The 13,092-nt window shown below is 45.1% G+C and overlaps 2 protein-coding genes across 4 annotated transcripts in view; one reads left to right on the top strand and one right to left on the bottom strand.

The window, feature by feature from the left end:
• VKORC1 (vitamin K epoxide reductase complex subunit 1) overlaps window positions 1-13,092 on the bottom strand; it is a 502,856-nt gene that overhangs the window by 452,656 nt on the left and 37,108 nt on the right. The gene's annotated exons all lie outside the window — the stretch shown is intronic.
• Window positions 11,533-12,498, top strand: AHSP (alpha hemoglobin stabilizing protein). Of its 3 annotated transcripts, none has more exons than XM_050773588.1 (3): window positions 11,533-11,643; window positions 11,817-11,895; window positions 12,153-12,498. In XM_050773588.1, exons 2-3 carry the CDS (start codon window positions 11,821-11,823, stop codon window positions 12,384-12,386), a joined length of 309 nt encoding a protein of 102 aa, XP_050629545.1. In that variant the 5' UTR covers window positions 11,533-11,643; window positions 11,817-11,820; the 3' UTR covers window positions 12,387-12,498. The 3 variants fall into 3 exon arrangements, with proteins under 3 accessions (XP_050629545.1, XP_050629546.1, XP_050629547.1); XM_050773589.1 differs by having other exon boundaries at window positions 11,554-11,643; window positions 11,821-11,895; XM_050773590.1 differs by having other exon boundaries at window positions 11,614-11,695.

Genomic DNA, 13,092 nt, shown 5'->3' with positions numbered 1-13,092 from the left:
ATCTCTACTGAACATAGAAAAATTAGCCGGGCGTGGTGGCACTAGCCTGTCATCCCAGCTACTTGGGAGGCTGAGGCAGGAGAATCGCTTGAACCTGGGGGGCAGAGGTTGCTGTGAGCCAAATTGTCCCACTGCACTCTAGCCTGGGCGACAGAACTTGACTCTGTCTCAAAAACAACAACAAAAACACCTCACAGTGGCTTCTCATTACTTTTATGGAAGGAGATTGCAACATTCTCCTCCAAACCCTTCAATGGCTTTTCTTCATACTTGAAAATAAAACCCGAACTTTTTGTCAGAGCAAACAAAGCTCTGCAGATCTGTCCCTGCCCCATCTCTCGAACCTCACCCCTGCCACTCATCTTGTCGCTTCCCCTAATGATCATAAGATCCAGGAGCACTAATCTATTTCCAGGGCTTTGTATCAGTGCCTAGCACGAAGTAGGGTCCAAATACCTATTTGTGGAAAGAATAAATTTTTATTTTTTAAAAAATAGAGATGGGCAGGCTGGGTACGGTGGCTCATGTCTGTAATCCCAGCACTCTGGGTGGTCGAGGCAGGTGGATCCCCCGAGGTTAGGAGTTCGAGACCAGCCTGCCCAACATGGTGAAACTCCATCTCTACTAAAAATGAAAAAATTAGCTAGGCGTGGTGGTGCGCACGCCTGTGGTCCCAGCTACTTGGAAGGCTGAGGCAGGAGAATCACTTGACCCGGGAGGCAGAGGCTGCAGTGAGCCGAGATCATGCCACTGCACTCCAGCCTGGGTGACAGAGCAAGACTTCATCTCAAAAAAAAAAAAAAAAAAAAAAAAAGTATTTCAATGTCAGAATTGTTATATATATTAAAACATAAGTATATTATGTAAAAGGAAAACTCGAGGTAGGGAAAATTATTCACTGAATTAAGTGTTACTGAGTATTGAGCCAAAGAATGGCTTTAGAACATTTCTAAAGACAGAGTAAATATTACCAAATAACTTACTTATGAAAATTACTGAAGTCCCTGAGTTTTGTTCTCATATGAAAACCTAAGGTCACCAAGATACGTTTCCTTGACCGCTCCTCCCCTGGCTTCATGAAAGAATATGGTCTTTTCATCATTCTCAGGGACCAGATGTTTCCTGTCACCACCCATCACAGTCTGCATTAGGTACTTCGTATGTCCAGAGTAGGTTAAAGCCCTATATTTAATACTTTTGAAAAAGAGTAAGATAATTTAATCAGCTACATCTTATACATTATCACAGGCATGAAGGAATGGTAGAAATGCTTCCACTTATCCTAGAAATGTTTCTGACTCTTGTGGAATTGATAGAACAACTAGTGGATTAATTTCCAACTTAAACTACAAAACTTTTTTAAAAACCCATTATTCCCAATTTATGGGTAAGGAGATCTTAGACAAGAAAGATAAACAAAAACAGATTTTGGGGGCCAGGCATGGTGCACTTTGGGAGGCCGAGGCAGGCGGTCAGGAGTTCGAGACCAACCTATGAAAAATACAAAAAAAATTAGCTAGGCATGTTGGTGCATGCCTGTAATCCCAGCTACTCAGGCGGGTTAGGCACAAGAACCCCTTGAACCTGGTAGGTGGAGGTTGCAGTAAGCTGAGATGGTCCCTCTGCACCCTGGGTGACAAGGCCACACCCTGTCTCAAATAAAACAAAACAAAGCAAAAAGAAACAACAGATTTTTGGCCTGTTGCCTCAAAAACCAACAATGACACAAATGAGCCACAGTTGGGGACTGGCTCATGTTCTTAGAACTTTGCTCCCTCTCCACAATTTAGCCCATGACCCAGCAATTATTTCTTTTCCCCACACGGCCTTGGCACTGGTCAGTTTCTGGCCCAGTGAAGTCCCCTTTCCACACTAGAGCATTTCCCCCACCTCCTGATGCACTTCCTCCCCTTGCAGGCGCTCTCTCATAGATCAACATGTAACACACCCACCAGGCGCCTCCCTGCTGCGGGGCTGTGGAACTCAGTGACTGTCAGGAAGGCCAGTGAGGGTGTGGAGGGAGGCGGCCAGGTCAGAGATATGGTCTCGGGATCCTGTGACCTCACCTCCCCACAGAACTGTAATTATACTTTCACCTGGGGCAGCAATGACAGTACACACATGAGGAATTGAAAATATTTTTGAAAAACTTTGTCCCAGTTACAATGACCAAAAACAATGACAACTTCCTTGCAGCACTCCAGAGAGATGACAGTGCCTGGAGAGGCTCTACTTTTCCATGATCCTTTGAGGCAGACAGGGGCTGTCCTGGAGTGAGCAGAAAATGCGGAGTCTGAGACAGAAGGGGATGACAATGAAGCATGGTGGGTGCTGGATTCTGTGCCTCTTGGGATGTGTTTTTGCTGAAACTCTAATTTTCTGTTACTCCCCAAATTCTTTAAATGAGCAATCATTGAATTATAAATAGACAAATGGGATCACCCAAGTAACCTGAGAAGGATTTGTCAACAGATTACAGTGCCAGGAAGAATGTGAGGTTCAACATTGACAAAATAGAGACATCTGTGTCATTCAACACAAGTTGATACGCACATGTAGATTGCATATATACGTAAGTCTGTTTGTGTGTGTGTGTGTGTGTGTTTGGAATATGCGTTTTATCAAAATCTAACTCAATAGAGATAGACTCTAAACTGAACAATATTGATAGAACAAACAAAGGTATTTAATAAGGAATTTCCCCCCCCACACAAGCACCAAGTTTATGTGGTTGAGAGGGAAATTCTACCGATAAAGTAATCAATAAATTAATGCTAGTTAAACTACTCAAGAGTTATAGAGAGGTAAATATTTCCTAAAATAGTTTTTAGGAAGGGGATGTAAAGGTGATACCAGAACCTTGCCTAGATTTAGCCATATAGAATACTATAGACAAATAGGACATATACTTTTTCTTTTTTTTTGAGGCGGAGTTTTGCTCTTGTTGCCCAGGCTGGAGTACAATGGCACGATCTCAGCTCACTGCAACCTCTGCCTCCTGGGTTCAAGTGATTCTCCTGCCTCAGCCTCCCGAGTAGCTGGGATTACAGGCATGTGCCACCACGCCCAGCTAATTTTATATTTTTATTAGAGATGGGGTTTCTCCATGTTGGTCAGGTTGGTCTTGAACTCTCGACCTCAGGTGATCTGCCCCCCTCAGCCTCCCAAAGTGCTGGGATTACAGGCATGAACCACTGTGCCTGGTGACATATACATTTAAGAGTAAAATATTAAGTATTAGAAACTATTGCATCAGTATATGAATGCATAATCAATCGCCTTTTATGTTATAAAAGGAAGTATGATCCAATATTAAGAAATTCATTAATGAAATTAATCACATTAATAGAATGAATGAGAATGTCATGTGACTATGGTCATCAATGCAAAAAGATTGGCAGAATTCTACAGAAAATTATGTTTAATAAATTTAGTAAGAAATTGGTGTAAAAGATTTCTGGAAAACATGAAAATAGACTTATACAGATGAAAAATAATGACACCAAATGTTTGGGTAGGAAAGTTCAACAATATTGAGAAGTCAATAATCTATGAATAAATTTATATCTTGAGTTTGACCCAAATATAATATCATGTACTTGAGTTCTGAAGATTTAAAAAATACATTGCTATGAAAAGTAAACAAAAAAATCCATGAACAATTTGAAATGAAAAAAAAAAGAGTGACTTCCCCTGTCATATATTATTAAAACATGGGGACCCAGCACGGTGGCTCACGCCTGTAATTCCAGCACTTTGGGAGGCTAAGGCAAGTAGATCACCTGAGGTCAAGAGTTTGAGACCACCCTGGCCAACATGGTGAAACCCTGTCTCTACCAAAAATACAAAAACTAGCCGGGTCTTGGCGGGCACCTGTAATCCCAGCTACTCAGGAGGTTGAGGCAGGAGAATCGCTTGCACCCGGGAGGCAGAGAGCTGAGATCACGCCACTGCAATCCAGCCTGGGTGACAAAGCAAGACTCCATAGGAAAAAAAAAAATTATTTTTATAAACATTTTATAAATATTTATAAATAAAACAAAATAAAGAAAACATGGGAATTAAAACAGTGTACTGTTGATTCATGAATAGAAATAGAAATGAGTGGAATACACATTTTAAGATAGAATAAAATGTGTGAAACTATTTTACAATTTTAATTACAATAAGACAGCAGTGACAAAAGTAGAAATGTCGATTTGGGGTGTCTCATTGGAGACCACAGCCCATAAATATGTAGCTGAGCCTTTGTCTCCTCACGTGTTTTGTTGCCACAGAGATAGTGTCCTTCATTCTCACAGTGTTCATAGTAACCAGCCATGTCCAGTGAGGAGGGTTTAGGTGCACAGAACGGTCTTCTAAATACTAATCTACATCTTTTTCCACCACAAAATTTTTATCAAGTCAATTTTAAAAGTTTTGGTTGATTAAAGAAACCTTTTTAAGGCCTGGTGCAGTGGCTCATGCCTGTAATCCCAGCACTTTGGGAGGCCAAGGTGGGTGAATCTCTTGAGGTCAGGAGCTGGAGACCAGCCTGGCCAACATGGTGAAACCCCATCTCTACTAAAAATACTAAAATTAGCTGGGCGTGGTGGCAGGTGCCTGTAATCCCAGATACTTAGAAGGCTGAGGCAGGAGAATTGCTTGAACCTGGGAGGTGGAGGTTGCCATGAGCTGAGATTGCGTCAGTGCGCTCCAGCCTGAGTGACAGAGCGAGACTATGTCTCAAAACAAACAAGCAAAAACCTTTTAAGTATATAAACATCAGTTTCAAAATTCCGGTTGGCAAAACAACTATGTTAAGTTCACAAAGTATAGGGGAAGTTCTAATGAAGTGTCAGAGCCAGAGTTACTCCCAGAGCGAGCTTCGGGACGGCTGTCCTGTCCTCAGGATGCTACAGTCTTTCTAAGCTACATAGGTCACACATGGGGCTGACCTTCCAAACATGCAGTTGTCACTTTGTAAGCGAAATAGGGGACCTTCAACTCCGCTTCTCTGGTTGGAAAGAAGGTGTCTCATAGGTCCTATTTTCCATACTAGATGTTAAATACAGTTGCTATAAGAAGGTCAGTTTCAAATGATTTGCAAAGCACATTTACAAACTCTTCAACCTCATGAGCATGCCCCTGAATACTACAAATAAGAGGGGTGGGGAATCACTTTGAAATCAAAGCGGGTGAGGCCTTTCTTTTCAGTGACCAAACAGGGTCCCTTGTACAATTCACAGATCCAGCTGCCAGCCCAGCCTACACCTTAACTGGCTCCTGTGGGAACCCCAGCTTAGTTTGCCCCCCATACCCCCAAATACTCCAGCCTGGATGCTGTCTCCAGGATCCACCCTTGTGGGGTTTCCTACTGAGATCCCCCTCACCAGAGCCCAGAAAGAGCCAAGTCAAGCTCAGTCCACAGTGGCTGCTCACCCCGGATGATCTGTCTGCTCTGCCGTCAGTTACACCACTGCTGTCTACTCTCAACCAAGTCCACAACAAGAGACGTTGGTGGCACATGCCCGATTATGCCTTTGGTAACAATCCCCCTGCATCTCACCTGTCTCCAGCTCCCCACATCCATTGAAGCTTGGTTTCCTTGATTCGGATTAGGGTTTTCAGTGTGGCGGGGGCTCCTGATAGCCGCAGAATGGCATCTATGAGGCCAAACCACGTCTGAATTGACACTCCATGTTATCTAACCTTTTCACTCTCCTCTGCTCTGCAGTGTGGGGTGGAGTTCCCCAAAGCAGAAGCAGTAGTGAGAATTCCGCTGTCTCCTAGTAATCCAGGTATTTCAGAGACCCCTGCAGTCAGAGCACCATGGTCCTGAGATGAGCAGGAAGAACCCTTCCAGTGGGTGTGCTGTCCTGGGAAGTTTGAGAGAATCAAATTCCAGATCTTTGAAGTCCATACTCACTCATTCTCAAAATCAACTAGACCCAGAAACTGTGTCCAGGGGAATCCCTGCTCCCAGACCCTTCTCACGCTTCCTTCCTTCTCCTGCTTGCCAACCTCACCTGCCTGACTTACAAGGGGCATCGTCCCAGACCACCAGAATGGGGACCCTTCAACAATTCCCTCAATTCTATGCCTCCAGCTGATCAGAGGATTTATTTCCAATACAATTGGAATTTCTGTTTCATAACTATTTATTAAAATTTGAAACATTCACTTTGGCAAACTGCATTTTACTAAATATGTGTCTATATATGTTTATATATCTATATAGATATATAGATATATAAATTTCTTCTTGAATATGTGTGTCAGAGCTATCCATCCATGTATCTATACAGAGAGAGAGTGAGACAGAGAGACCAACAGAAAGCCACAACGAATGAGAGAAGTTGCAAGTAAGTAGAATGAGACTGAACAAAATACTCACAAGCATGAAAGCATGTGAGTTATCTTAGGATCAACTTAAGTGGGGGTAGTGGAAGAGAAATACAAGTTCGAGAAGTAAAAGGAGTGTTGTGAAACTCCCAGCTGCTAAGGAAGAACCTGTTTGGTTTTTAAAAAAATATATAGTGGTCAGGGCCAAATCACCACTCCGTTAACATTGTGTTGGACACATTCACAAGACTGATGCGCGGTTTGTTTAAATGTGTTTGGATCCTGTCACAGTTAAAAGCCTTTGCTATGATTTAAATGTATGAGGCAAAAATAAATGTCTACAAAACTTGTGTGGGAGTGAACACAAAGATTCTTTAGAGGGATGGGATGAAAGAATTTGAAGACCATTAAAGGAAAGATTATCTGAAAGTCTAATCCCTAGCTGACATTACTTTTCCTCCTGAAACATACAATGGGGCTGCCCAGGCCTTGTCTCCATTTGTTCTATTTACCAGTAGAGAAATAAGACTCGGTTCTCCTCATAATTTTAGCAGTCATGACGTACATGCCCTCAAGGAAGTGCCACAGGATGTTTTAGGCTCCAGGAGCCATTTCCGGGATGTTTCTTTCCAAAGAAAATGTTCATGTCATGAATTTTATTCTATGAACATAATTTGAACATACAGGTCTACCTTCAAATAATGGGCCAGATGACCCCAGTTTTTCTAGGAGTGCAGTCTTCTGTTAGGGTAGATGTCCTTTCTACTGTGGAGAATTGCATTTTGAGATCCTATGAGTCTGAGCATGTTTGTAAGGGGCTGCCGCTGTCTATTATTAGGGTGGCCTCTTTAGCTTTGGCTCTACACCACGTGGCTTGAAGATTTTCCTTGAATTTGACCTGAGGTCCCTGACCCCACCCACATTGCTGGGGAGGAGGGGCCCGTTCTGGACTCTGGCAGCTGTAACTCCTGACCCCCAGTCTTGCTTGCAGTGACAAAGGAGAGGCAGAAGTGGGAGGTGCACACTAAGCCACTCTGGGCATCCTTCCTGGGTGGGCTGGGTTCCCCCAGGGCCTGCTCTCGCCTACCCAGGAGTACAGCTGATCTCGGCTGGGTCTCCCTCAGCACCCTCAGGATGTGTGGGGCAGGTATCTTCGAGTCCCCAGGAGACTCTGGTTCCTGGCCAATCTCACTGCCCCCTGCCCCAGCACTGGGACCCTCATGTGGCTGCAGGTGTGGCTGGTAGTGCCAATATCAAGGGAGCCTCAAACTTAAATTCCCAAACTTAAATTCCCCTGCCCATAACTCATACCTTCAGCCCCCTCCATTTTCTGAGCTAAGTTCCAATCAGTGAAAACAAAGTCAAGTGGGAGTCAGGGACAGGAAAGCGTCCCGGGGGTGGGGCAAAAGAGGAGAAAGGGACAAGTCTCTCCCAAATGGATCCAGAGCAAGCTCCTCCCTCTTGCTAGTAGCCACACTGCCCAGATGCTGACCTTCAGATGTGCAAGGCCCCTGTCTCCTCCCCAGCCCTGGGACACTCTGGTGGCTGCAGGTCCTGATTGCTGTGCCAGTCACAGCAGGAACAGGTCCCCAAAACGTCACATCTCCAGGAAATAAGACCAAGGTTCCACCTAACCAGTTGAGCTCTCACCTCCCTCCCAAAACGTTCACAGGGGAAACCACGTAACACGAAATCTACAACCTTTTTGCCCTGACTCTAACCTGGTACCGCCACGAGCAAGTGAGGGTTTTGTGTTGACTGAGAGTGGAATTTGTGTCATCAATTCCAATCAGATTTCTGGAGGAGGCTCTTCTTTCCCTGATGGTTGAGGTCTTCATTGCAGTCCTCTCAGTGGAAGGAGAGGCCTTCCTGGAAGTCCAAACAGTTCCCTTTTCCTCCCTGGGCTAATTTCTTGTTCAGCTGAAGCAGAGCCTGCCTCGATGAGGGAGTTCCTATTAGGTTTCTTAATTTAAGAGACCTCACCAGTTGTGAATTCCTCTGTAAATCAGCAGTGCTTTATTTTTCTGCTGCAGAAGGAGTTTGTGATCCTGGTTTTCTACAATTCTTTAGCAAATGTGTTTTTGTAACCTCACATTCAACCCTTCCTTCATTGACTCATCTAGCATGCTCGGAGGGAATCAGTTTCCCCTGCTATTCTCAAGACACTGGGTTGAGGGAAGAGACTTCAATTCTTCATATCTCACTAATGTTACCCTGAAATTCATTATAGTCCAGCGAGTTGGATTAGTTCCAACTGTGCCAGGAAATTTTGAGGAATGAACAAAATTAGAAGTTTTTTCTTTTCTTTTCTTTTTTTTTTTTTTTTTTGAGACGGAGTCTCGCTGTGTCGCCCAGGCTGGAGTGCAGTGGCGCGATCTCGGCTCACTGCAAGCTCCGCCTCCCGGGTTCCCGCCATTCTCCTGCCTCAGCCTCCGAGTAGCTGGGACTACAGGCGCCCGCCACCGCGCCCGGCTAGTTTTTTGTATTTTTAGTAGAGACGGGGTTTCACCATGTTAGCCAGGATGGTCTCGATCTCCTGACTTCGTGATCCACCCGCCTCGGCCTCCCAAAGTACTGGGATTACAGGCTTGAGCCACCGCGCCCGGCCTTTCTTTTCTTTTTTTAAGAGATGGAGTCTCACTATGTTGTCCAGGCTGGTCTTGAACCCCCAGGCTCAAACGATCCTCCCGTCTCTGCCTCTTACAGGCATGAGCTACTGTGCGTGGCTTCAATGCTAGATGTGCTCATGGCAGCACGGCCTTCTAAGACATCTGAGGCAGCACCATCTCCTGTGAGTTTCCTGGCAGGTACCAGAGGCCTTCATTGAAACTTTGCCTTAATGAGCTTTGAAAGGGCATTGGAATCTTGATCTTTCCCACCTGGTAACGAATTATTTTTAAAGAAATATTTAAGAAACGTTATTTAGAAGTGAAAGGATGCAGGAGAGAGTCGGCCTGGTGTGATGTGAGAAAGACTGAACCTAGTGGTCACTGCTGACTTTCAAGCTGGAAAGGGACCAGGAGTGAAAGAACGTGGGTTCTTCTATAGACTAGAAGAGGAAAGAAAAAGAACTCCTTTCCAGAGACTCCAAGGGGAACACAGCCTAGAGGACAACTTAATTTTAGCCTAGTGAGTCTCATTTTAGATTTCTGACTTCTAAGTCTGTAAGATAATAAATTTATTTATTTATTTATTTAGTTATTTATTTATTTAGAGACAAGGTCTCACTCTGTCACCCAGGCTGGAGCTCAGTGGCATGATCTTGGCTCACTGAAGCCTCTGCCTCCTGGGTTCAAGTGATTCTCCTGCCTCAGCCTCCCTAGTAGCTGGGATTACAGGTGCATGCCACCATGTCTGGCTAATTTTTGTATTTTTAGTAGAGATGGGGTTTCGCCATGTTGGCTAGGATGGTCTCGAACTCCTGACCTCAAGTGATCCGCCTGCCTTGACCTCCCAAAGTGCTGGGATCACAGATGTGAGCCACCGTGTCTGGCTGGTAACACATACTTTCCACCCTATATAAATGAAAACATGTTCACATGGAAACCTGTACACAAACGTTTATAGCAACTCTATTCACACTTGCCCCAAAGTGCAAACAATCTAGATGTCCTTCCGTGGCTGAATGAACAAACTACAGTGCGTCCATACAATGCACTGTGTGCACTGACACTTGCAATAACTTGGATGGAGTTCAAGAACATCATGCTGACCAAAAAACGCCAGCCTCAAAGGTTACAGACTGTATGATTCCATTTATATGACATCCTGAAAAAGACTTAACTGTAGTGATGAACAGATAAGTGGTTGCCAGAAGTTATGGGTGACGGGAGGGGTGGCTACAAAAGGGTAACATGAAGGAGTGGTTTTTGGGTTATGGAAACATTCTGTATCTTAACCGCGGTTGTAGGCCGGATGCAATGGCTCACACCTGTAATCCCAGCACTTTGGGAAGTGGGTGGATCACTTGAGGTCAGGAGTTCGAGACTAGCCTGGCCAACATGGTGAAACCCCATCTCTACTAAAATACAAAAATTAGCTAGGCGTGGTAGTGCACGCCTGTAATCCCAGCTACTTGGGAGGCTGAGGCAGGAGAATCGCCTGAACCTGGGAGGTAAAGTTTGCAGTGAGCCGAGATCACGTTACTGCACTCCAGCCTGGGCCACAGAGGGAGACTCCCTCTCAAAAAAAAAAAAAAAAAAAAAAAAAAAAAAAAAAAAAAAAAAAAATTAATAAATTGTACACCAAAAGGAAGTCAGTTTTGCTGTATATTGATTTTAAAATGCTACAACCAAAAAGGCAAATCAACAAAACTTTATGAGTGTATAGGTACCTATGAATGTTGGGTTTTGAATGGAAAAAAAAAGTGACAGGAAATATACCATGTTTAATGCTGGTTACTTTGGAGGGGGCAAAAATGATTGTTTTTCAGTGTATGTTTTTGTATTGTTTTAATTATTTAAATTAGTATATAGTGATTTTGAAATTTGAGAAACATCTACTGAAAATGGAAAATACCAGGAAAAATATTTAAAAAGAAGAAAAAGAGTATTTCTGCTTTATTGGATACCTGTTGACGGGGTAGTGAAGAAGACAAATGCATCTCCTTTGTCTTGTTGGAGTGCTGTGGCGTGATCTTGGCCCACTGCAACCTTTGCCTCCTGGGTTCAAGTGATTCTCGTGCCTCAGATTCCCAAGCAGCTGAAACTACAGGCACCCACCACCACGCCCGGCTATTCATCTCCATTCTTGTGGAGTGCAGCATGGTGGAGTTCGGTCTACATGCTTACAGATGGCTTATCTGCAACATGTGTCTAAAAAGAAATTTTATAGGATAAATATTTTATACGTTTGAAACAGTGCTTGGCGCAAATGAATAGATGTAATGCAAGCTGCTATTAATACATCATCTCTGAATTGAGAGAATAATTGCCATCACATCGTTGTGATTACACAAAAGCCTCCGTCATGTAATAAGGCTCAGTAAATGTCAATTTCCATAGAATTTCAAGCCTGGATACTAAATATGGGGCCAAGGGCAACGACATGTCCCTGGTTTGACTCTTGCATTCTTGGTTTCCTGGGTTTCCTCATTTATCTTTTTTTTTTTTTGGCCTTGTTATCTTTCTACCTTCAGGGAAGCCTCTCCCTTCTTCTCCTCCCCAGAATGACCTATCACCCTCTTTCAGGACCTAGATGCAGGGCGTTTCTATCTTAGGCTGACATTTGACTCATTGCCTACATCTAGAGCTTGGCACAGAGCGATTCACGCACCCTCAAGAGTGTGGGTGAGACATATACACCCTGTTAGACCTGAAGGTGAGCCCAACCTGGGAAAATCGGGACCTCAGAGCAGAGCAGGATGTGAAAGGTTTTGGAAAGGAGGTGGCCCTGCAGGGCAGGAGGAATTTTTAAGGGGCGGAAGCAGACTGGGGGAAATACCCAGTGAGGAGGGAAACGGATATGTCAATTCTACCCTTTTCTCTACCCAGGCAGATGGCTCTTCTTAAGGCCAATAAGGATCTCATTTCTGCAGGACGGCAGGAGTTCGGCGTTCTGCTGAATCAGCAGGTGAGTTCAGGCTTTCGTTTCAAAGGACTGGCCTGGAGACTGGGGGGTGCTGGGGAAGTGGAGGATGAGGGCAGAAAACAGAGGATAACTGGAGCTGATGAAGTAATGGTGGAATTGCTGGAAACAATGAGAGACACGGGATACAATGCAGAGGCAGGAGGATGTGAGAGCTGGTGCCGTGGCACTATTCTGGGTATTCCTGAATCCCACTGCTGACCACATTCTCCCTTGCCAACTGCCTCTCCGCAACCCCCCAGGTCTTCAATGATCCTCTCATCTCTGAAGAAGACATGGTGACTGTGGTGGAGGACTGGATGAACTTCTACATCAACTATTACAGGCAGCAGGTGACAGGGGAGCCCCAAGAACGAGACAGGGCTCTGCAGGAGCTTCGGCAAGAGCTGAACACTCTGGCCAACCCTTTCCTGGCCAAGTACAGGGACTTCCTGAAGTCTCATGAGCTCCGGAGTCACCCACCGCCCTCTTCCTAGCCCAGGGACCCAGCCCTTCCTCTCTGAGAAACTCTGACCTTCATGTCCTTAGGCTGTGCTCCCGCCACTCTCCACTGACACCTCAATAAAGACCAGTGCTGGTTTTGTTGGACTTCCTGGCTTCTCTTTCATGGTCTGACCTGACATGTGGAGGCAGTCGGTCCCTTTCCTTCCGCCCTCCTTCTTAGATATGCTCTTGGAAGCTTAATTCCTTACAGCAGAGGTTAGCAGCCTTGAGTGAACACTGGGCAGCGATTCTAAACTAAAACAGGCTGAATGAGGGCCAGGAAGGCGGGACTAGAGAGAGTGCGGAGGCGCGGAGGAGGGGGTGGCAGAAACAAGAAAGGGGGATAGAAGCCCTCCAGACGTTGTCTTGTGACCTGCTTGTCGAGGAGGAAACTGCTGGAAGTCTCCCAGTCTTGTTCATCCTGCGCCAGGTCCACCGCCTCGACTTTTCAATCCCCTGTCCTTAGCTCCAGCTCAAACAACATTCTAGGATCTTTGGACTCTGACTACTGCAGAATACCTCCCCGGGGCCCCGAGCATCGTAGGAATTTAGAGTTGTAAGGGATCTTGAGAACCCTTCAGCGCGCCACTTAGGTTTCAAGCCAGGGAGCCCCTTCCCTTCGGCTCCAACATCCCTGGGCGCAGATGCCAGGATTGGGAAGCAGAGGAGCCCGCCTTTCCCCCGCCCCAAGCTTCTCGG

The sequence above is a fragment of the Macaca thibetana genome, chromosome 20, assembly GCF_024542745.1.
Source record: "Macaca thibetana thibetana isolate TM-01 chromosome 20, ASM2454274v1, whole genome shotgun sequence".
Lineage (NCBI taxonomy): Eukaryota > Metazoa > Chordata > Mammalia > Primates > Cercopithecidae > Macaca > Macaca thibetana.
The sequence above is the reverse complement of the archived record's forward strand: the minus strand, read 5'-3'. Positions and strand labels throughout refer to the sequence as shown.